General features: G+C 41.8%; 1 protein-coding gene across 1 annotated transcript in view; it reads left to right on the top strand.

Annotated features, from left to right (window-relative positions):
• The first annotated feature begins 10,614 nt into the window (after positions 1-10,614).
• Positions 10,615-24,090, top strand: part of HEATR3 (HEAT repeat containing 3) — a 39,474-nt gene continuing 25,998 nt past the window's right edge. The window contains exons 1-7 of the mRNA XM_027513674.1: positions 10,615-10,922; positions 11,051-11,223; positions 15,745-15,832; positions 17,046-17,158; positions 19,411-19,520; positions 21,680-21,820; positions 23,267-23,544. Coding sequence (XP_027369475.1) covers positions 10,788-10,922; positions 11,051-11,223; positions 15,745-15,832; positions 17,046-17,158; positions 19,411-19,520; positions 21,680-21,820; positions 23,267-23,544 — 1,038 coding nt within the window. The 5' untranslated portion in view covers positions 10,615-10,787. The remainder of the gene's footprint in view (positions 10,923-11,050; positions 11,224-15,744; positions 15,833-17,045; positions 17,159-19,410; positions 19,521-21,679; positions 21,821-23,266; positions 23,545-24,090) is intronic.

Below are 24,090 nucleotides of genomic sequence, written 5' to 3'. Positions count from 1 at the left end.
TTATACCTCCCAGGGCAAGAAGGCAAGAAAGAAAGAAATAATAGCTTAGTCTTGGGAATGTGGAGATAATAACAGGAGAAACAGTTGAGAATGTCTACTTCCTAGTAGACATTGGCTTGGGGTTGGGGAGAAGAAAAGCAAGGGACTGCTGTTCTTTTATAACTTTTCAAATTGTGCATTTATGTAAGAAACTTCTTTTCAATGAGGTAGTAAAATAAATACAAGTTTGCTGGGGGCAGTAGTTCATTTTATGAAACACATTTAGAGCATTTTGCCCAGTTTGGGAGCCCTTGCTCTGCTCTTATACTTAGTCATTATGTTCCTCCTTTTACCTGGTGTTACCCAATAAAACTTTGGTGTTTTGTTTTGTTTTTTTTTTCAATTTGCTAGCTCTTCAGTAGATACCAAAAATTCATTAGGAGACAATGTATTGGAGTTATTTCGAGCCAGTTCAAGTCTGTGTGAGTAGGGTCAGTCCTATCTTTGTCATTTAGAAATCACGTGCTCTTAGGCAAGTAACTTCTCAGTGCCTCGCTTCTCTCATCTCTGACATGGCAGTGGGTGCCACGTGGGGTTGTTGATGGGCTAAACAGCTTAATCCACGCAGAGCTCTCAGAGCACTGTCTGGCACACAGCGATGGCTCAATAAATACTGTCAAGGGTACCCTCACTCTCCAAATAGGGAATGGAATCCATTATAATTACCAATGAGTATGGGGGAGATGATCAAACCAGGGGTAGGTTCTGCAGGCTTTTTAAAAAATCAACTTTATTGAGGTTAATTTACATGAAACAACTCTAATTTTTATCATAAAATGCAATTTTAACTGTACAGTTTGATGAACTTTGATAAATATAGTACCCCTGCAACATCACTACAAGGAAAATGCAGAACAATCACCCCAAAGGGTTCCCTCACCCATGTGCCAGTCAGTTCCCATCCCCAACCTCTGGCTCTGGGCAACTCTTGGCAGCTCTGTCACTATAGACGAGATTTGTGATTTCTAGAGTTTCACACAAATGAAATCATGGTATAATCATACAGTACAATTCTCTTTTGTCTGGTTTCTTTGCCAAACATGTTTTTGAGATTTTTATCTATGTTAATACATGTATCTGTAATTCATTCCCTTCCGTTGCTTTTTTGTTTTTTCATTTACCTGTTGACAGGTATTCCAGTTTGGGGCTGTTATTACTAGAGCTTCTGTGAATGTTCATCTACTCTACGGGTCAGTGTGGATATATTCACTTTTCTGGGAACACCTGGATCATAGGCTGAGTATATGTTAACTTTATAAGAAACCACCAAAATGTTATCTTTCTTTTTTTCATTATTTATTTATTTTTATCCTTCTCAAATTATTACTACAGCGGCTTCTCTTGTTGCAGAACTTGGGCTCTAGGCTCATGGGTTCAGTAGTTGTGACACATGGGTTTTATTGCCCCGAGGCATGTGGAAGCTTCCCAGACCAGCAATTGAACCTGTGTCCCCTGCATTAGCAGGCAGATGTCTCACCATTGAGCCACCAGGGAGGTCCCCACCAAAATGTTTTCTGAAGTAGTTGCCCCATTTTACATTCCCACCAGCAATGTTTGAGAGTTCCAGGAGCTACACAACCACTAAAAAGGCTAAAATGAGAAAGACTGACAATACTGGTTTAGGGGATAGCTGACTCTGTTGACTTTGGGGTATATAGGATGCTCTTAAAATGTACTCCCATCACTCTCTTTGGATCAAAACCATTAAGGTTTGTTGCTTTCCAAAGGTTGATTTTGAACTGTGCTGCTGAAGACTCTTGAGAATCCCTTGGACAACAAGGAGATCAAACCAGTCAGTCCCAAAGGAAATGAATCCTGAATATTCATTGGAAGTTCAGTTCAGTTCAGTCACTCAGTCATGTCCGACTCTTTGCGACCCCATGGACTGCAGCAGCACGCCAGGCCTCCCTGCCCATCACTAACTCCTGGAGTTTACCCAAACTCATGTCCATTGAGCCAGTGATGCCATCCAACCAACTCATCCTCTGTTGTCCCCTTCTCCTCCAATCTTTCCCAGCATCAGGGTCTTTTCCAGTGAGTCAGTTCTTCGTATCAGGTGGCCAAAATATTGGAGTTGCAGCTTCAATATCAGTCCTTCCAATGAACACTCAGGGCTGATATCCTTTAGGATGGACTGGTTGGATCTCCTTGCAGTCTAAGGGACTCTCAAGAGTCTTCTCCAACACCACAGTTCAAAAGCATCAATTCTTCAGTGCTCAGCTTTCTTCACAGTCCAACTCTCACATCCATACATGACCACTGGGAAAACCATAGCCTTGACCAGACGGACCTTTGTTGACAAAGTAATGTCTCTGCTTTTTAATATGCTGTCTAGGCTGGTCAAGACTTTCCTTCCAAGGAAAAAGCATCTTTTTGTTTCATGGCTGCAGTCACCATCTGCAGTGATTTTGGAGCCCCCCCAAAATAAAATCTGCCACTGTTTCCACTGTTGCCCCATCTTTTTGCCATGAACTGATGGGACCGGATGCCATGATCTTAGTTTTCTTAATGTTGAGCTTTAAGCACAAGCTGGAATCAAGATTGCCAGGAGAAATATCAGTAACCTCAAATATGCAGATGACACCACCCTTATGGCAGAAAGTGAAGAAGAACTAAAGAGCCTCTTGATGAAAGTGAAAGAGGAGAGTGAAAAAGTTGGCTTAATTCATTGGAAGGACTGGTGCTGAAGCTGAAGCTACAGTACTTTGGCCACTGGATGCGAAGAGCCAACTCATGGGAAAAGACCCTTTGCTGGAAAAGATTGAGTGCAGGAGGAGAAGGGGTCAACAGAGAATGAAATGGCTGGATAGCATCATGGACTCAATGGACATGAGTGTGAGCAAACTCCAGGAGATGGTGAAGGACAGGGAAGCCTGGTGTGCTGCAGGTCATGGGGTCACAAAGAGTCGGACACACAGGACTTAGCAACTGAACAACAGCAGCAAAGGTTGGTTGAGTTAGATGGAGTTTAGGGCGACTCAGGATTAAATCCTATCAGGTAGAAATTGTATGTTCCAATCTAGGTATTTTTCATAGTGTTTATTTCAGCCAAACAGCCCACAAAGCAGGCAATAGCTTTCAAGGGCAGAAATGTGAATATCCTACAACACAAAATTGATTTGGCTCATTTTAGGCAAGACCACTAGGTTTCAGCTTTCTTAAAAAAATTTTTTTTAATATTAGTTCTCTATTTGAAGAAAGTTTTAACCTGCTAGGACAAAATTAAAAAAAACTGAAATGCTATTTATTTGAAGAAAGTTTTAACCTGCTAGGACAAAATAAAAAAAGTTGAAATGCTATATTAGCAACTGGTATTATTTCTGTCACTTTTGCTATTGGCTAAACACGTGAAATGACTATTTAAGCCTGAACTTTTTATAGAGAGGCTATTACTAAAAGCTCAGCCTCTCTATAATACCAGTGCTAAATCAAATTCTGGAGACAGAGTTTGGAATGAAGTAGGAAAGGACAGCTTCATTGCTTTGCCAGGCCAAGGAAGACACACCAGGCTCTGCCTCGAAAAACTGTGTCCCTTACCCCAGAGAACTTGATGAGGGCTTTTGTGTTAGTGGGTCAAAGGTGGGGTCTCTGACAAGATGAGGGTGTGAGCAGAGTCTCAGGTGTTCAGTCTTCTAATCTTGATGAGCTTTTCTGGTCCCCTTAATCCTGCATCAGGTGTTACCTTGGCTACTCCTCCTTTGATTAGCAGCTGTTCCAATCTGACCCTCGGAACCCAGGGAAGGTCATGATGGCTGGAGTCTTGCCTACAAGAAATGGGGGAGAGAAAGGCCTCTGTGCCTGGGAGCCCCACAGGGCCCCACTTGTTTTCAAGGCTATATATTTCTTTTGGATGTAAAATGTGGTATCATTAACCATGATCTTTTAATTCATATGATTTTGCATGTTTTATCACATATGATACAGATTCCCTAGGGAGTCAATTTGTAACATTTTTTAACATTTGAGATACACAAAAACTGTCAGTCATCTAAAAAAATTCCTTACTTTCAGTTTTACTTGAGAATTTGATAAATCCTGATTTTGATCTGGCTTAGAAGGTAATGAAAAAGCAAAATTATATACTCACAGTTACTTAAGTGATATTATCCCCTGATCAGTTAAATAAAACATATACGAAAATACAATAATCTTTAGATGCCCTAAAGCTAATTCCTGACAAGCTCATTTAAAAACAAATGGGAAGACTTCCCTGGGTGGCCCAGTGGCTAAGACTCTACAATTGGGAACCCAGGCTCCAAATGCAGGGGGCCTGGGTTCCATCCCTGGTCAGGGAACTAGATCCTACATGCCACAGGTAAGGATCCCATGTGCCACAACAAAGATGGAAATTTCCGTGTTCCACAGGAAGACCCAGCACAGCCAAATAAAGACAGAAAAAAAAAAAAAAAAAAGACAAGTGAATTTTAAAAAACACGTGGGAATACACCAGCTCTTCACTGGAGAGCTTGGTCTTGTGGTCTTTGCACTCAGTCGCTCAGTCACGTGTGATTCTTTGCAACCTCGCGGACTGTAGAAGCACCTAGACTGAGAATGGATTCATGAAGAGCTGGGTAAAGAAAGTAAGCAACTACCAACAGGAAGAAAATGTTGCCCGTCTGGAGAAAAAAGAACTGCAGAATTAAATGGGTTTATTTGGGAAATTACAATTTTTTTAAAGTGAGAAATTTTTAAGAACTCTACGAACATAAGACTGTTGTACTACGTGGGACTCGTGCTACAACTAACCTGGAAACAACATTCAACAATATTCAACAATATTCATATTAATGGTATTGATCTTAACAAAAGATACAAAATGCCGATCTAGACACAGGAGTCATGGGAGGAGCCCTGAATGGGGCAGAGTCTTTACAGCAGAGTCTCTGGCTCCAGGGGCAACCGCTGATCTGTGGCAGGTAGTTGGGTAATACGAAAGGAATAGGGACTACATCAGGAAATTGAGTCACATTTCTTTTTCTTTTTTTAACATTAAAAAAAAATTTCTTTTGGCGTGCTGGGTCTTCATTGCTGCATGCACACTTTCTCTAGTTATGGCGAGTGGGGGCTACTCTTCACGGCAGCGTGAGTTTCTCTTTGCCGTGGCTTCTCTTGTTGAGGAGCCCGGGCTCCATGGTGCCTGGTCTTTGGTGGTTGTGGCACACAGGCTTAGTTGTGGCAAGGCATGTGGAATCTTCCCGGACCAGGGATTGAACCCATGTCCCCTGCTTTGGCAGGTGAATTCTTAACCACTGGATCACCAGGGAAGTCAAATCACATTTCTTTTTTAAATTGTTCATGATTAAAAAAATATATGCGAAGACTACCTGCTCATTCTAGAAAACCTCCAAAATAAGATAGTTCAAAAGTAAGATAATTAGATAATCTCCTTTAGTCCCCCCACAGTCAAACACAAGTTACGCTTTGGTATATATGTGAAAGAAAAGTGTTGGTCACTCAGTCGTGTCCTACTCTTTGCAACCCCATGGACTGCAGCCCATTAGGCTCCTTCTGTCCATGGAATTCTCCAGGCAGGAATACTGGAGTGGGTTGCCATTCACTTCTCCAGGGGATCTTCCTGAACCAGAGATTGAACCCAGGTCTCCTGCATAGCAGGCAGATTCTTTACCATCTCAGCCATCAGGGAAGCCCTTGGTATATATACTTTCAGAGATATTCCCTCTGTGTGTGCTTTTCTATAAATGGGATTTTACTATATATGCTGTTCTGTAACCTGCCATTTTACTTCATATCTGGTGAACACCTTTCTTGCCTTATGAATAAACACTGTCAAAGGATGATTTCCACAAGTTTAAATTTTTGTGTTTATCATATAAACATATAGTGATCATGCGTCAGTTCCTTAATGAAGGAACCAGGAAGATGGAAACATTGGTTTAAAGGAGGAACAGAAATTTAGTCACTGAGGAAAAATACGCTTAAAGAAGACTTCTAGGAAACCATAAATCTTCTAGAAAGAAGCAAACATAGGCAGAACTCCTTTTTTTCTTTGTTCTTTTTTATTTATTTTAAAATTAATTTTTATTGGAGTATAGTTGCTTTACAATTTTGTGTTCATAGGCAGAACACTTTGACATAAATTGTAGCAATATTTTTTTGGATCTGTCTCCTAAAGCGAAGGAAATAAAAGCAAAAATATACAAATGGGACCTAATTAAACCTAAAAGCTTTTGCACAGTGAAGTAAATCCTCAAGAATATGAAAAGACAACCTAGTGAATGAGAGAACATATTTGCAAATGATATTACTAAGGGGTTAATACCCAAACTAAATAAACAATTCAACATCAATAAACAGACAACCCAATTAAAAAATGAGCAGATGAACTGAACAAACATTTTTCCAAGAAGACATACAGATGGCCAATAGACACATGAAAAGATGCTCAACATCATTAATCATCAGAGAAATGCAAATTAAAACCACAGTGAAATATCACCTCACAACTGTCAGAATACCATCAAAGCTACCATCAAAAAGAACACAAATAAATGTTGGTGAGGATATAGAGGAAAGGAAACACTTGCACACTGTTGGTGGGAATGTAAACTGGTGTAGCCACTGTGAAAAACAGTATGGAGATCTCTCAAAAAACTAAAAAGAGACCCAGAAATTCCACTCCTGGGTGTGTATACATAGATACACACACACATACATATGTGTGTATGTGTATGTATATGTGTACGCACTCATGTATGTATGTGTGTATATATGTATGTGTATATATGTATATATACATAGAGTGCACTAATTTAAAAAGATCCATGCACCCCAATCTTCATAGCAGCATTATTTATAACTGCCAAAATGTATTTGTGTTGCTGTTGTTCAGTTGCTAAGTTGTGCCCAACTCTTTGCAGCCCCATGGACTGCAGCACACCATGCTTCCCTGTCCTTCAACAGTGTGAAAGGTGAGAAATAGGAATCTGAGAAAACAGCTCATTCTTATTTGAATTATCTGCAGATAATTGATTACAAGCATATTTATTGTCTCAAAAGCGAGGAGGATTCTACGCAATCCAATTCAAAAATTCCCTCTTGACAAAGATAATTTGTAGGAATATGGACGGTTGACTGGATCACTGACACTGATCATGTCAATTATTGCTTGGCTGGATTTTTTTGTTTTAATGACTGGTTAAGGATAGGGCTCCCCTGATAGCTCAGTTGGTAAAGAATCTGCCTGCAATGCAGGAGACCCTAGTTTGATTCCTGGGTCAGGAAGATCCACTGGATAAGGGATAGGCTACCCACTCCAGTATTCTTGGGCCTCTCTTATGGCTCAGCTGGTAAAGAATCTGCCCGCAATGCAGGAGACCTGGGTTCGATCCCTGGTTTGGGAAGATCCCCAGGGAAGTGAAAGGCTTCCCATTCCAGTATTCTGGCTTTGAGAATTCCACAGACTGTATAGTCTTCGGAGTCACAAAGAGTCAGACATGACTGAGGAACTTTCACTTTCACTTTAAGGATTATTAGACTGGTTAAAGGTTGCACTGCCTCTAAGACTGATGTGGGTTCTGGAAGGGCTACTAAGTTCATTAAATAGTTTTTTGTTGTTGTTCAGTCGCTATGTCACATCTGACTCTTTGCGACGCCATGGATTGCAGCATGCCAGGCTTTGTCCTTCACTGTCTCCCGGAGTTTGCTCAAATTCATGTCCATTGAGTTGGCAGTGCTATCTAACCATCTCATCCTCTGTTGTCTCCTTCTCCTGCCTTCAATCTTTCCCAGCACCATGGTCTTTTCCAACAAGTTACCTCTTTGCATCAGGTGGTCAAAGGATTGGAGCTTCAACATCAGTCCTTCCAATGAATATTCAGAGTTGATTTCCTTTAGCATGGATTGGTTTGATCTCTTTGCAGTTCAAGGGACTCTCAAGAGTCTTCTCCAGCACCACAATTCAAAAGCATCAATTCTTCAGCACTCAGCCTTCCTTATGGTCCAACTCTCATTAAATAGTTCAGTATTCATTTTTTAGCAGAAATGTTAATTTCTTACTGGAGATAGTAATGAAATAGATCCCAAAGTTCTCCCTGGGTTTAAGGTTTTGAACTTTTTTTTTTTTTTTTTTTTGCGCTCATCCCTACAGTGGGAGAAATAGCAAGAATCTGTCTCTCCCTATTCTGTCTAGATTGCTTGCCCTACTCTTTCAGTTCAGTTCAGTCGCTCAGTCGTGTCTGACTCTTTGCAACCCCATGAATTGCAGCAAACCAGGCCTCCCTGTCCATCACTAACTCCCGGAGTTTACTCAAACTCATGTCCATTGAATCGGTGATACCATCCAGCCATCTCATCCTCTGTCGTCCCCTTCTCCTCCTGCCCCCAATCCCTCCCAGCATCAGAGTGGTCTCTATTCATTTAAAAAAATGGCATGCTTATTTTGTGCCAGGTTTTGGCCAGTGTTGAGAAGACAGTGATGTGTTAAAACAGGCAGTCTTATCCTCACAAGGTTTAGTGTGCAGTTGGACAGAGCATGGGCATACTTATAACTTAAATTTACTTGTGTATAGTTGTAATTTTGAACTGTGCTTTGAAGCAAAGGAACAAGATGAATGTCATTTCAAGAGAGATCCATCTCAGACTTCAAAATCAGAGGCGGCACCTATGAAGAAGCGACTCTTGCATTCACCAGGACACGGGTTGGGTCTGGGGCTTGTCCAAAATCCTAAGGCAGGAGAGAGGTTGGCCCTTTGGAGGGTGGCTAAAGGACTGGATCCAAGAGGTGACATGAGATGAAGCTGGAGGCCGGAATGAGACACTGCAGCCAGCCAAGGTTTTGATCCCTGTCCTAAGAGAAAGTGAAGCCACTGAAAGGTTTCAAGCAAAGGAGTACATATGAGAAAGTTGGAAGGATATTTCAGTTTGAAAAAAAAAATCACTCCAGCTGCTCTATAGATGGGCAGAGTGGGGAAAGCAAGGCCAGAAGGCCATGTAACAAGACAAGAGCAGACAATAGCCTGGACTAGAGAGGTATACAGATCAGTAACCAGATAAGAGAGATCTAGGAAGTTAAGGTTACCAACATATGCCTGGGGTTCCTTGTACCTAAACCTGGTCTTTGATAGGCACGAGCTTCTATACAACTTTAGTTACACCTCCATGATTATTTTCCAAAATATGCTTAAGTAATTAATCATTTCCCTTACTAGAAAGTCAACTCTTTGAGGGCAGGGTTGCATGGAGTGGAACTTTTCTTCCATACATTGTTGACCTGCAAGCTATGTATCTATTGGGTGCTCAATATATACACATAATTATAAAGAGTACATATGCTATGCTATGCTAAGTCACTTCAGTCGTGTCCGACTCTGTGCGACCTCACAGACAGCAGCCCACCAGGCTCCCCCGTCCCTGGGATTCTCCAGGCAAGAACACTGGAGTGGGTTGCCATTTCCTTCTCCAATGCATGAAAATGAAAAGTGAAAGTGAAGTTGCTCAGTCATGTCCGACTCTTAGCGACCTCATTGACTGCAGCCTACCAGGCTCCTCCATCCATGGGATTTTTCAGGCAAGAGTACTGGAGTGGGCTGCCATTGCCTTCTCCAAAAGAGTACGTAAGATTCTCCTATACTTTCCTCCTTTCTTATTACTTACCATAATTGTAATTAAATAGTTATTCATATAATTATATATTATTTAACACACCTCTCACTAAACTGTAAACTCCATAAGGACAAGGGTAGGGTCCATATCTGTCTTGGTTATTGCTTTATCTCAATGCTCCACACTGCACCTGGTACTCAGTAAATATTTGTGAAAGAATCCTTCTGTTAAGTAAAAGTTTCAACCAAACATTTATATCATGCTTATTTTGTGCCAGTCTCTGTCTTAGTGTCTTACAAACATTAGAACAGTTTTTCTCATTACAACTTCATTGGGTATATATTATTGGTACCCCTATTTCACTGATGAGGAAACTGAGGCAGGAAGATTAAGCAACTTCTTAGGGAGTCCATCTTATGGACCAATACATGGACCTTGTCTAGGACAGGACCTAGGCTAGGCACCGAATAAAATCATGGTTAATATTTTGGGGCACTAATGGTAAAGAAACCGCCTGCCAATGCAGGAGATGCCAGACACGTGCGCTTGATCCCTGGGTCGGGGAAGAGCCTCTGGAGAAGGAAATGGCAACACGCTCCAGTATTCTTGCCTGGAAAATTCCATGTCCATGGGGTCGCAAAGAGTCGGATAGGACTGAGCACAAAGGATAGGAGAGGATAATATTTTTTGAGTACCAACTATAATACACATATCAGGTTTGGAGTTAGGGGCTTTACATGGTATTTTTTTAAGCCTCACACTAAGGTTAGGCAAGTTAGGTATCCTTAATCGCCCTCGATTATTATGGAAATACGTAAAGGTTTGGCAGATTCAGTTTCTTGATAGACGTCACTAGCTCAGTGGAGGAGGAGACAGTGGCATCGTTCAAACGCAACCTTTCCTCTTCCGAGCAGGTCCCCAGGACCTGCCTCTCCGCAAGGCCTGGCCCCGCCCGCCGTCCCCTCTACGCCTGCGCGCTCCCCGCGCCTGACCCCCGCCCCCGCCGCCGACTCGCCAAGCGCAAGCGCAGTGCTTCTCCATGTGGGCGCGAGCCGTCATCCGGCCCAGCTGAGCAGTGGCACGTAAACCTCTAGGTTGCAAGACCCTCCTGCCCGCCTGCACCGTCTTGCTGTAGCCCTCCTCTCTCGGTCTTCCCATCCCCACACTCCACCACAGCGCACTTCGCAATGGGCAAGAGCCGGACGAAGCGCTTCAAGCGACCTCAGTTCTCGCCTACGGGCGACTGTCAGGCCGAGGCGGCGGCGGCGAACGGGACGGAGCCAGAGGAGGACGACGGGCCAGCGGCGGAGCTGCTGGAAAAAGTGAGGCGAGGGCTCGCCGGGGCCGCGCAGGGAGGGGCGGGGGAGCAGGGGCGCCGAGGCCCCAGCCGTGCCGCGCGCCCCTGCGCGTGCGCTCTGCTGTCCCCCTGACCACTTACTCTGTCCCGCAGCTTCAGCACCCGAGCGCCGAGGTTCGCGAGTGCGCCTGCGCGGGGCTGGCCCGGCTGGTGCAGCAGCGGCCGGTGCTCCCGAGCCTGGCTCGCCGGGACGCCGTGCGCCGCCTCGGGCCGCTGCTGCTCGATCCCAGTCTGGCGGTGAGGGAAACAGCGACCGGCGCACTGAGGTGAGCGGGGAAGGGGGATACGGGCTGGTGCCCTCGGATCCGGGCATTGGCGTCCAGGCAGCGCCTCCTGTGCGCCTGGCACCGTCGCTCATGGATTTCATCCTCAGTGCTCTTGTCTGAGGCACAGCTCGGGAGGGCCAAGAACTGGCTATGCTCTCCTGTTTGCAGAGGAGGGATCTGAACTCAGGCTTCGGATTCCGGAGGACCTCATGAGCCCCGGACTACCCGTATTCCATCTGTCCGCCTGACTGCTTCAACTGCAGTAGCCATCTGCCAAGCGTCCTCTGCTCAAGGCTTATTAGGGCACGTTGTACCCTCCCCAAGGAGACCTCATAGAGTCCTGAGGTTCGGTGAACTCTTCCATTGTATGTGCCAGATTTTCTAGATGCGAGGGATTTTGAGAAAGCAGGACACTGAACAAGACAGCCAAGATCTGTGCCTTCACAGAACCATGTTGATGCAGACAGGGAACTAGTAACCAGATGGAACGTAATATTAGGTTTTAAGAGGTGGTATGGAGAAACCAAGGAGGTGATAGCCGGAGGTGGGGAGTTACTTTAAATTGGATAATCTCTAGATAACATTTGTGAGCTAAGAGCTGAGGTAGCCTAGAGCCAGAGGTGGACACACAAGGGGAAAAGCATTCCTGACAGGGAGTGGCAACAGCAGAGGGCTCGGCACGGTTAAGGAAAGGGAAGGTTATGTGGCTGAGCAGAGTAGAGGGTGCACATTATAGGGATTGCAACTGGAGATAAGGACTCAGTGGTGCAGAGCTTAAGGACCTATTCTAAGCTAGAGTGACTGGTCTAATTTGCCTTTTCAAAGGGCTGGTAGCTGCACTGAGAATGGACTGTAGAGGGGGCCAGAGTAAAGTTAATATTTGTAGTTCTCATCAGATCAGATTAGATCAGTTGCTGAGTCGTGTCCGACTCTTTGCGACCCCATGAATCGCAGCACGCCAGGCCTCCCTGTCCATCACAAACTCCCGGAGTTCACTCAGACTCATGTCCATCGAGTCAGTTATGCCATCCAGCCATCTCATCCTCTGTCATCCCCTTCTCCTCCTGCCCCCAGTCCCTCCCAGCATCAGGGTCTTTTCCAATGAGTCAACTCTTCGCATGAGGTGGCCAAAGTACTGGAGTTTCAGCTTTAGCATCATTCCTTCCAAAAAAATCCCAGGGCTGATCTCCTTTAGAATGGACTGGTTGTATCTCCTTGCAGTCCAAGGGACTCTCAAGAGTCTTCTCCAACACCACAGTTCAAAAGCATCAATTCTTTGGCCCTCAACCTTCTTTAACTCTCACATCCATACATGACCACAGGAAAAACCATAGCCTTGACTAGACGGACCTTTGTTGGCAAAGTAATGTCTCTGCTTTTGAATATGCTATCGAGGTTGGTCATAACTTTCCTTCCAAGGAGTAAGCGTCTTTTAATTTCATGGCTGCAGTCACCATCTGCAGTGATTTTGGAGCCCAGAGAAATAAAGTCTGACACTGTTTCCACATCTATTTCCCATGAAGTGATGGGACCGGATGCCATGATCTTCGTTTTCTGAATGTTGAGTTTAAAGCCAACTTTTTCACTCTCCACTTTCACTTTCATCAAGAGACTTTTTAGTTCCTCTTCACTTTCTGCCATAAGGGTGGTGTCATCTGCATTATCTGAGGTTATTGATATTTCTACTGGCAATCTTGATTCCAGCTTGTGTTTCTTCTAGTCCAGCATTTCTCATGATGTACTCTGCATGTAAGTTAAATAAGCAGGGTGACAATATACAGCCTTGACGGACTCCTTTTCCTATTTGGAACCAGTCTGTTGTTCCATGTCCAGTTCTAACTGTTGCTTCCTGACCTGCATACAGATTTCTCAAGAGGCAGATCAGGTGGTCTGGTATTCCCATCTGTTTCACAATTTTCCACAGTTTATTGTGATGCACACAGTCAAAGGCTTTGGCATAGTCAAGAAAGCAGAAATAGATGTTTTTCTGGAACTCTCTTGCTTTTTCCATGATCCAGCAGATGTTGGCAATTTGATCTCTGGTTCCTCTGCCTTTTCTAAAACCAGCTTGAACATCAGGAAGTTCACAGTTCACATATTGCTGAAGCCTGGCTTGGAGAATTTTGAGCATTACTTTACTAGCGTGTGAGATGAGTGCAATTGTGTAGTACTTTGAGCATTCTTTGGCATTGCCTTTCTTTGGGATTGGAATGAAAACTGACCTTTTCCAGTCCTGTGGCCACTGCTGAGTTTTCCAAATTTGCTTGTATATTGAATGCAGCACTTTCACAGCATCATCTTTCAGGATTTGGAATAGCTCAACTGGAATTCTATCACCTCCACAAGCTTTGTTCGTAGTGATGCTTTCTAAGGCCCATTTGACTTCACATTCCAGGATGTCTGGCTCTAGGTCAGTGATCACACCATCGTGATTATCTGGGTTGTGAAGATCTTTTTTGTACAGTTCTTCTGTGTATTCTTGCCATGTCTTCTTAATATCTTCTGCTTCTGTTAGGTCCATACCATTTCTGTCCTTTATTGAGCCCATCTTTGCATGAAATGTTCCCTTGGTATCTCTGGTTTTCTTGAAGAGATCTCTAGTCTTTCTCATTTTGTTGTTTCCTTCTATTTCTTTGCATTGATCGCTGAAGAAGGCTTTCTTATCTCTTCTTGCTATTCTTTGGAACTCTGCATTCAGATGTTTACATCTTTCCTTTTCTCCTTTGCTTTTCGCTTCTCTTCTTTTCACAGCTATTTGTAAGGTCTCCCCAGACAGCCATTTTGCTTTTTTGCATTTCTTTTCCATGGGGATGGTCTTGATCCCTGTCTCCTGTACAATGTCACGAACCTCATTCCCCAGCTCATCAGGCACTCTATGTATCAGATCTAGGCCCTTAAATCTATTTCTCACTTCCACTGTATAATCATAAGGGATTTGATTTAGGTCATACCTGAATGGTCTAGTGGTTTTCCCTATTTTCTTCAATTTAAGTCTGAATTTGGCAATAAGGAGTTCATGATCTGAGCCACAGTCAGCTCCTGGTCTTGTTTTTGTTGACTGTATAGAGCTTCTCCATCTTTGGCTGCAAAGAATATAATCAGTCTGATTTCGGTGTTGACCATCTGGTGATGTCCATGTATAGAGTCTTCTCTTGTGTTGTTGGAAGAGGGTGTTTGCTATGACCAGTGCATTTTCTTGACAAAACTCTATTAGTCTTTGCCCTGCTTCATTCCGTATTCCAAGGCCAAATTTGCCTGTCACTCCAGGTGTTTCTTGAGTTCCTACTTTTGCATTCCAGTCCCCTATAATGAAAAGGACATCTTTTTTGGGTGTTAGTTCTAAAAGGTCTTGTAAGTCTTCATAGAACTGTTCAACTTCAGCTTCTTCAGCGTTACTGGTTGGGGCATAGACTTGGATTACTGTGATATTGAATTTTTTGCCTTGGAAACAAACAGAGATCATTCTGTCATTGTTGAGATTGCATCCAAGTACTGCATTTCGGACTCTTTTGTTGACCATGATGGCTACTCCATTTCTTCTGAGGGATTCCTGCCCACAGTAGTAGATATAATGGTCATCTGAGTTAAATTCAGTAGTTCTCATAGCTCTGTATTTATTCTGTTTCATTCATTAATGTAGTAGGTTTATATTGAGGGCCTGCAGTGCTAGGCAGTGGGCTAGTGGGAGTGAACAAGACAAATAATTTCAGTCCTTAATGGATCTTAACAGTATTGAGGGAGGCGAGCATTATGCAAATAATCATGTAAGTGTGTAATTACAACCAATGATATTTACAAAAGGTGCTGTGGGAAGGGGTTCGGGGAAGAAAACTAAGGGCTTGATGTTTGAGGTAAGATCTGGGGGATGAGGGGGAATTAACCAGTTGATGGAGAAAACAACACACGCACTGGGAGCTCCTGGAAGATGGTGAGACATCTTCTCATTTCTCTTCGTAGCCTGAATGCCTAGCTCAGTGCTGTGCACTCACAGGGTAAGCCATGTCTTCACAATTAAATGTAGTCAGGATTGTTTCAGGGAAGGTCATTCTCAGTAGCCTCACTGAAAGTCTTGACTCCAGGAAAAGGTCCCTTCATACAAGATCAGGCAGGAGAATTCCCTAGCAGTCCAGGGGTTAAGACTCTGAGCTCTCACTGCTGAGGGAGCAGGTTCAATCCCTGGTCAGGGAGCTAAGTTTCCATAAGCAACATGGCATGGCCAAAAAAATAAAAAAAGATCAGGCAGTAATTGATTTACATTAAATAGAAGTCTCCCCTCTCCCTGAGTACTGCCTCAGTCCTGAGAATTACACTGTTACAAGACAGAGTCATCTGTTTACTTCATGTAGAGCAAGGATCAGAGCAGGTGGAGTTCTGTGGATTGGTTCTGCAGTGTCTTACAGAAATTGTAAAGCTATTTCAAACGGGAAATGTTAAGTATGGGTAGACAGAAATAAACTTGAGTGCTTAGTATGTTTTATGACATGTGATCTGAAACTGGTGTGTTTTAAACTTCTTGTGTAGAAATCTCAGCGCTTGTGGCGGTTTCGAAGTTTGTGATGACATGGTGACCAAGGATATCATGACTCCGCTGGTTGCACTGCTGAAAGAGGTATGCTGCTTTCCCAAGTCTCTGTTAGTGCACGCACTCGAACAGTGTGGGGTTTTGTCTTGTTTCTAAGTACTTTGGTGTCATTTTGTCTTCCCTCAAAACATTCTGTAGGAATTGTGTTTCTTTTCCTGCAATCACTGATCTCTCATGGTTGACACTAGTCTCTAGTTTGTCCCCGCTACCTTTATTTATCTGCTTGTTGGAAAACCCTTCCTAAGAGTATAGACTGCCTCCTTTAGACTTCAGACTTCATAGGATGAAAATGATTTGTGTTTACTGGATGCTTAATTATGTGTCTTATTTTACTGAATCCTCAAAGCAGTCCTATTTGGCAGGTATTCTTTGTTATTCCTGTTTTACAGATGAGGAAGCTCAAGCATGGACGTTAAGAATTTGCTGAGAAGACTAGATTAAGTTTTCAAATTTTCTAATGTACCACCTTTATTGCAAGATGCAGTTCAGGGATTAAGGAATTCTCCCCCTATCATGCCTCTGGTCCACTGTTCTGTATTGATGGGTAATTTTCACTTGAGGCCGTAGGAAGAATATCCAGGTTTGATAAGAGACATCATCATCAAAGGGAAAATACATCTTGTCCCTTTAGAACAGTAATTCTCGTAGGGGTGATGTACCCTGCAGGGGACCTTTGGCAATGTCTGGAGCCATTTTTGATTTTCTCAGCTTTGGACGAGGGGTTGCTCCTGGTAGTGCATGGAGGCCAAGGATGCCGCTAAGCATCCTGCACTGGGAGTGACAGCAAAGTGTCCCACATGCACCACAGCAAAGCATCATCCCGTTCAAAATGTCAGCAGTGCCAAGTTTGAGAAGCCTGATTGAGAGGGTATCGTGGATTGTACGAGGGGGCAGAACTGCAGAGGGGTTCAGAGCACCCACTTAATAGACATGAAATGCTTAGAATAGTGCCTCGCACTTACAAGATGCCGTATAGATGTTGGCTCTTATTATGGATTATTTTTCTTTGCCTTATATATTATCTTGACCAAGTTAGATAAAATATTTTGTATTGATTTTACATTTTCACTTAAGATGTGAAATGCTTTATATCCAGCTTGTACAGTGACTTGTGAGAACTTGATGGGCTGGTGTTAACTGTCATTTTTGATGTTTAGTTTTTGTGATGCTTCACTGCCTTTTGCATTTCTGCTTGTTTATTTTTTTGAACAAAGGTGCTAATCATGGTATTTGTTTACAGTGTAGTACTGGACTGGATTCAAATGAGATGTCTCCTCAGAAAAAAAAAGATCAGAACAAAAATTCTATTGAAAACATAGCCAACGAGGCCATAAACGTGCTGTGGAATATATGGTAAGATGCTTTCCAGATGCAGCTTCCTGCTTCAACACTACTCAGGCTTCTACTCTCTTTGTTAAACTGCAGAGGAATCTCTGTTCTCCTTGATAGGCCTGTAAATCTGTTAATGCTTGGTAGCAGATCTCGTTAAGTGACCTAAGATCAACTGTCCTTCCCAAGCTCTTGTCCTGGTAGCAGCACTGTATCTTTTTTTATGTTTTTGCCTTTCCGTGTGGCATGCAGAATCCTAGTTCCCTAACCAGGCATTGAACCTGTGCCAGTGCTTCTCGGAGTCTTAACCACTGGACTGCCAGGGAAGTCCCACTACATCTTTCCTTGCTTTACAATTCTTCTATCCAGTTATTGCTACCGACAGAAATAAGAGAAATTGTGGTCATTAGTGGTTCCTGCACCCCTTCCTCCCCCACTGCCTGTGTGCCTTAAGCAGCAGTTGTCTTAAAGCTGGCCAGGCTCCAGTGCAATAGATACTTTGATCTGGAATGAGACAGGGACCACAGACCTTGGTGAGTGCCATTTGACAGGGAAGTAGATGTCCGAGAAGAGCTCCTTTGGCCCCAGTGGAAAGAAGACCACGCGCCATTCCATCATTGTAGCAGTGGAAGGGGGCTTGGAGATGGAGGCATGCTTTTAGGAATGGAGATGGCTAGAAACACAACCTGGATTTTTTTTTTCTGCCCCATTTTATTGGACCACATTTCTAGCTGGAGTCTGTCATAGTTCCTTATTTTCCATCAACAGCCATGGTTATTTCTGACCTCTTAGAGGTATCTCTCAGAATACAAGGTTAAGTTGGATCCTGGAAAGCTGCCTACACTGCTTGACTACCTACAAGCAGTCAAACTTGCCTATGGTTTCTTTCTTTCTTTTTTTGACTGCACCACTCAGCTTGTGGGGTCTTAATTCCCCAACCAGGGGTCAAACCTGGGCCCCCAGCAGTGGAAGCGCAAAGTCCTAAGCACTGGACCACCGGGGAAGTCCCTGTGATTTCATTTTGAACTAGTGGATGCATTCCACCAGGGAAATAGGAGAGGTCAGATTTGAGGAAATGGCATTCAAGCAAGCTAGTGTGTGCTGTTTTTCTAATAACTTTAACTTATATAAATTGTTGAATTTGCAGGGTTTTTTTTTAATTTTTGAATTTGGAAATTAAAAAAAAATTTTTTTTTTAAAGTGCCTGAAAAATGGTCCAGTAATCTTTCTTTCCTGAGTGCCCGTGAGCCCTATCTATATCATTTCTGGTTATTATAGCTCTTAACACTTTAGTTGCATAGTTTATGTTTAAATTATGTTTACACATGTATATGTTTTATTATCTTAACATATATATGCTTTATTTTCCTGACTATACCTGAGCTTGATGTGGGCTTCTTGAGGGGAGGTTCATAGCAGTGTTGCAGTAACTAGATGGATGGATGGATAGATGGATATGCAGACAGAAAACAGTTTATCTTTAGACAGCAGGATTGGATTTAATCATTTAGTCAGCTCTGTCAGTGGTTAATCTGTCATGTGTGTATGTGGTATGTCTAGAGGAATATGCTTCTCTGGAACCATGAATAAAATTGTTATCAGTAACTGTTTACCCTATATTTAGCATATATGTCAATTAATAGCATTGATTACATTCATTCTGATTCTTGTATTAGAAGATACTATAATTTCAAAAATATTTTTTGTACAGTTTCTCTGTCGAAGATTGTAGAATGTTATTATTATAACAGTCTAGATGGAATAATTAAAACTTAGTTTTACTTTCTTTAAATGTGTGCTTTTTATATGATAAAAATAGAGGCCTTTAATCCTTACTTTAATTTATTATTACTGTGATATAGTGGAAAGACAGGTAGACTGGATCCAGGGACTCACCACTAACAAAATGTTTGATCATTAGACAGATCACTTTACCTTTGGGGGTCTGGGTTTCCTTGTTCACAAAAAGAGGAATTGAAGCAAATGATTTCTAAGATCTTTTCCATCTTTAACTTCCTGTAAGGAAGCTGGCATGTAGATAAAGAGATTGGCTAATATATTGTACTGTAATGGGAATAAAAATTCAGATAGCCAGCTGTATTCATGCACAGTGACTATGAATGGGCATTAATTTCTTCATCTGTAAAAATGGTGGGGGGTTGACTACAATTCTGGTTCTTTTATAAAGCCTAATTATTTTTTCATGAATTTCTGTGGTTGATTTCTTAATGTTAAAATGTGAATAGTAAAACTTTTTTTTCCCCCCTTCAATTTAGTGAATGCAGTAGTAGAGCAGTATCTATATTCAACAAAGAAGGGTGTTTGGAGATTGTATTAAAGTATTTAAGTAGGTTTTCCACCAATGTTGACCTGGCTATTTCAGTAGGTAAGTGAAGAAAAGTTTGTGTGCCCTTATTCAAGGTTTTTTATTCAGACATAACTTATTTATTCTACGGGAGTGATTTTTTTTTTCTCATTGTATGTAAATGAATCGCTGAGTTCTATTCTGAATCTTGATTAATTCTTTAATTATTCATGCAGTTTTCCTGCTTTTGTCTCTAAGAGGGAGGAAAGGGATTATGTGAGCATATGTGGTGTCTAACGTCTGAGCATTCTTAGAAGTTTTTATTAACTCTTGAAAGTTTTCATCTCCCATTTACGGAGAAGCAGTAACCCACAACTGCCAGGCCTTTGAGCCAAAGTTAATTGGAATGTAGACGATAACCTCTGCTTTTTTTGAGAGAGGAAGATAGTGATTGGAATTTCACGTAGGCCTGCTTCCCTTCCAGACAGGGAAAACAGAGTCTGGCAGCGTTAGCAGCCTTGGCTCCCTCGCTTTCTGCCCATGGGGTTACAAGCCACTGGGGGCCCTCACTCAGCAGGGGGAGGAGGCAGAAACCAGGGGGTGGGTTCTATCTCAATAGAACGCGGGGCGGGGAGGGGCGAGTGGAGAAATAATGGATAAGAAGCATTTTTTATTCAACCCTTCATAACTATAGGCATCTGTCCTTTTATTTAACTACACTTTTCTCCTGGCAAGGACAAGTTTATTCCCCTTACTGAAGTGTGTTCCCCTTACCGATGTTTCTCTTGGCTCTAGTGGAAATAGAACAGAGAAGGAAAAAATAATAGTGGAATAAATACTATTGGGAAATATTTTTAAATCAGTTTCTCAAAATGGAATCTTTGGCAGAGGGGAGACTTGTGAGTAAATGTGGATTTTAAAAACACTTGAACTAGAAAATTGGCAGATGACTTTTAGTCTCAGAGGACAGTCTTTATGACAATAAGAGAATTTCAGGAAAGTTCATAGCTTTGAAAAGAAAAACTTCGCTTCTGTTTTTTGGGCCTTAAGTTTTGTAGATTTGGTTATTTCGTTTTTTTCCTAAAGAACTTTTAAAAAGAACTTTTAAAAGGGATCAGAATAAAGTAACTTTACAGTGTATAGCAGTATTTTCTTCGGCACTTAGCTAGGTTCATAACTTTTTTAAGGCAAATGTCAGATTGCTTCTGTTTTGAAAATCAAGCAAAGTTTATATATAGTAAAGTGAAATTCTGAAATTCTATACTATGTATTAATACAGCTTTCTTTGAGCTCATGCTGTCTTAGCAATCACAACTTACCTTGGCTTATTGTTAAAGTGAATTTAAGTAGTCTTAATGAAAAAAAAATTACACTTGGATATATGTATATGTTCATATATGCATACATATGGATTTGTATATAAATGTATTTTGGAATGCAGACTAGAGCACAATAATAACATGTATTTTGACTACTAATTTGGATGGAAATGATCTGCTTTGGAATTTTTAGACCTGGAAAGAAATGCATTTTATGGAATGCAGTATCTCAAAGAAAATAAATTTGGGCCTCCTCATTTGTGTGTCAGAGGTCTCTTCTGTCAAGCTTTTCGTGCAGTCCCAGTTGTTTTCTACTTTCAGTTAATTATTTCTAATTTACAAGTTATAATCCATGATCTTGTTTCAATTGCGAGAGAAGAGTTAAGTGCGGAATGAATCATACGTCTATTAATACTTTACCCATCTCTTAATTTACTCATATTTTTACATAAAATACCTTTTTTCTTAAATGTGCTGTATCATAAATTAACTTTTAAGATCATGCTGAATTTTTTAAATGTCCCCAAACCTAGGGCTTGTCATAGACAACACTTGTCCATGCACTGGTGTTCAGCCTACAGGCTGTTTGCTACAGGTCTGCGATGAGTACAGAAATTGAAGCCAAATCTTTATAAGTGTTTATAGTAATTCCACATTGTCACGGCAATTGAGAGCCTTTTAATTTATAAAGGTATAGTTCTGTAAAGGATTATAAGTTAAGAAAAAAGAAAAGTCTTTCATAGCTCTGATAATTTGGGAAGCCTCATTTGCACGAACTATGTTTGAGGAAAAGGGTGAATCTCCTACAAAATGTGTTCAGAGAAGTTCTAAGGATGCAAACTTTTTTTGCTGAGTCATTTTGGTTTAAATTATCCTAGCGGAATTCACTTGTTTCTGAATATTTGATTTTTGTCTCTCTAGCATATTGTTTGCAGACGGTGACCGAAGATAACCCAGAGCTACTGAAATCTTTCAGTACCCCAGCCTTGCACGTGCTGGAATCAGCAATGCTTTCTCCTGTCAGTTCCATGGAGTATCTTCTATTGAAGACGTTGGTGGCAGGTAAAAGTTAACCACTTGCGATAGTGTGCATTTTAGTGACTTGTAGCAGGCAGAAATGAAGAGGCCAAAATTCAGTCAGTTCCCCATTTCACCACATCGGGAATTTCTGTGCTTATGTCTGTTCTGAAATTTTTAGTATTTAAATGGAAACCTTTAATTCAAGCGATTCTGCATAGTTTCAAAGCCTTATAAGATTAGATGTGTTTTCAATTTAACAAACTCCTGTTGTCTGATAAAGAAATAGTGCTCTCAGGACCCCCTCTTATTTATGAAGCAGTGAGTTCAGAAGTTGACAGCAGGCATCTCAGACGTGACCACTCACTTTCCTATAAGATCTTTACCCCCAGTGCTTCTCCCCAGAATTTCTAAATACAGAAGTAATCTGATGGCATGTGAGTAGTAGGTAACTTACTGTGTATTTTCCTCCTGCCCTTTGTTTGGTCTTCAAAGGTAATTTATCTTGAGAGATGTTTTGTTTTTTTCCTAAACTGATAAAATACACACAAAATAAAATTTACCATCTTTACCATTTTTAAAGCTTTTCTTTTTTTGGCTACACTGCTCTGCTTGCAGGGTCTTTAGTTTCCCAGCCAGGGATTGAACCTGGCCTCCATAGTGAAAGCGCCGAACCCTGGCCGCTAGACCAGCAGAGAGCTCCGCCCGCTTCTTAACCGTTTTTTTTTTTAATTGGAGGATAATCGCTTTATGATATTTCTTAAGCATCTTTAAGTGTACAGTTGTGTTAAGTATATCCACACTGTTGTGTAACCATCCTGCAAAACTGAGACACTGTGCACATTAAACAGCTCCCCGTGTATGTTCGTCCGTCCGTGGGTAGACACTTGGGTTGCTTCACTCTTTGGTTATTGAATGATGCTGCTAATATGGATCTGCAAATGATCTGTCTGACTCCTTTCAGTTCTTTTTTAACATAGCAGAATATACCGCAGAACTATTCTTATTTTGTCACATTTTAAAAAATTAGTGTACTTCGCAGTAGCTGTTGTTCTGGTTTCACAAGTGCAACACCAAGAACCTGCTCCCTGGTTTGTCCATGAGATCTTGGAATTTTAATGCATTCCTTTCCCCTCTTGGACTGTAAGAAACTGCTCAGGAGAGCATCTCAGGTTAAGATGAAAGAAAGCCGAGGCAACTTAATTCGTCATTGTAAAAGAAACTCGATCGGTGTTTTTTCGGTTTGTTGGCTCTCTATCAGGGCAAGGCATTGTATGCCAGGAACGGGAGACGATTATGAAGGACCGCTGCAGTAAAGGGAGCTGCCTCTGGGCAGAGCTTTTTGACATTTAATAAGAACTCAACAAAGGCAGTAGGACTGAGATTTCTTGAAATTATGCCTGAGCTTATAGAACCAATATGGTAGACACTGTATTTAATAAAAGATTTCACAGCCGATTTCTTTGTTCTCATGCTCATTTTTTTCCACAGGCACAGTTTGGAATCTAAAGGACATTATTCCATCCAAGAGTCAGGCAGAAATCATAAATGCCATACTAAAGATCTTATCTGAAGTTCTGGAAATGGATGCTGGCGAAACGGTTATTCAAATGAAGGAGGCTGAAACTCAAAGGATAAAAACCGCTGCAGAGACTGAGGACACACTACAGAGTGCTAATGGTGATGACCTGATGGAAGATGAGGAAATGGAAGAAATTCCGCACAGAAGGAAAGTCAGAAGGAAAACGTTCATTTCAGATTTACTTCCAGTAAGTCAGATTGGTGCTTTCAAGCATAGATCAATACAGCTATTTTCTTTCAATAGATATCCTAAGCTTCGTAGGAAAATGTTGTAGCAATTAATTATGAAGTGAATTTCCGTAAAAACAGCCATGTTTTCCCATTAATTCTCATTAAAACATCAGAAATCTCCCAAAGGAGAAAAAAAATCTGAGATGAAACATTTATATAGTAGAGAAGTTGAAAGATGGGTAGACCAGTACTTTTGCAGTATTTGAGAAACATGCAGTCATGTGATGAAGAGTCTGAGCTCCCCTCCTGGGTTCGATTCCTGATCAGTGGGACATGAGTTCGGTTCCTGGTCAGTGAACGAGGATACCTAATGTGGCATGGTGTGGTCAAGAAGAAAAATATGTGGTCCTCTTCCTAACATTTGTATCTCACTTAAGTTTCCTACTCTCTCCCAGACTGTCTTCAAACTAAAGGATTTTTACTTTGCTCAGATAGTCCCTTGTATCCTTGTCTCTTCTACTTTAGAGTTTAGCCTTACTAAGCCAAAGTAGCAAGCCAAAGTT

The sequence above is a fragment of the Bos indicus x Bos taurus genome, chromosome 18 (genome assembly GCF_003369695.1).
Source record: "Bos indicus x Bos taurus breed Angus x Brahman F1 hybrid chromosome 18, Bos_hybrid_MaternalHap_v2.0, whole genome shotgun sequence".
In the NCBI taxonomy this organism is placed as follows: domain Eukaryota; kingdom Metazoa; phylum Chordata; class Mammalia; order Artiodactyla; family Bovidae; genus Bos; species Bos indicus x Bos taurus.
The sequence above is the reverse complement of the archived record's forward strand: the minus strand, read 5'-3'. Positions and strand labels throughout refer to the sequence as shown.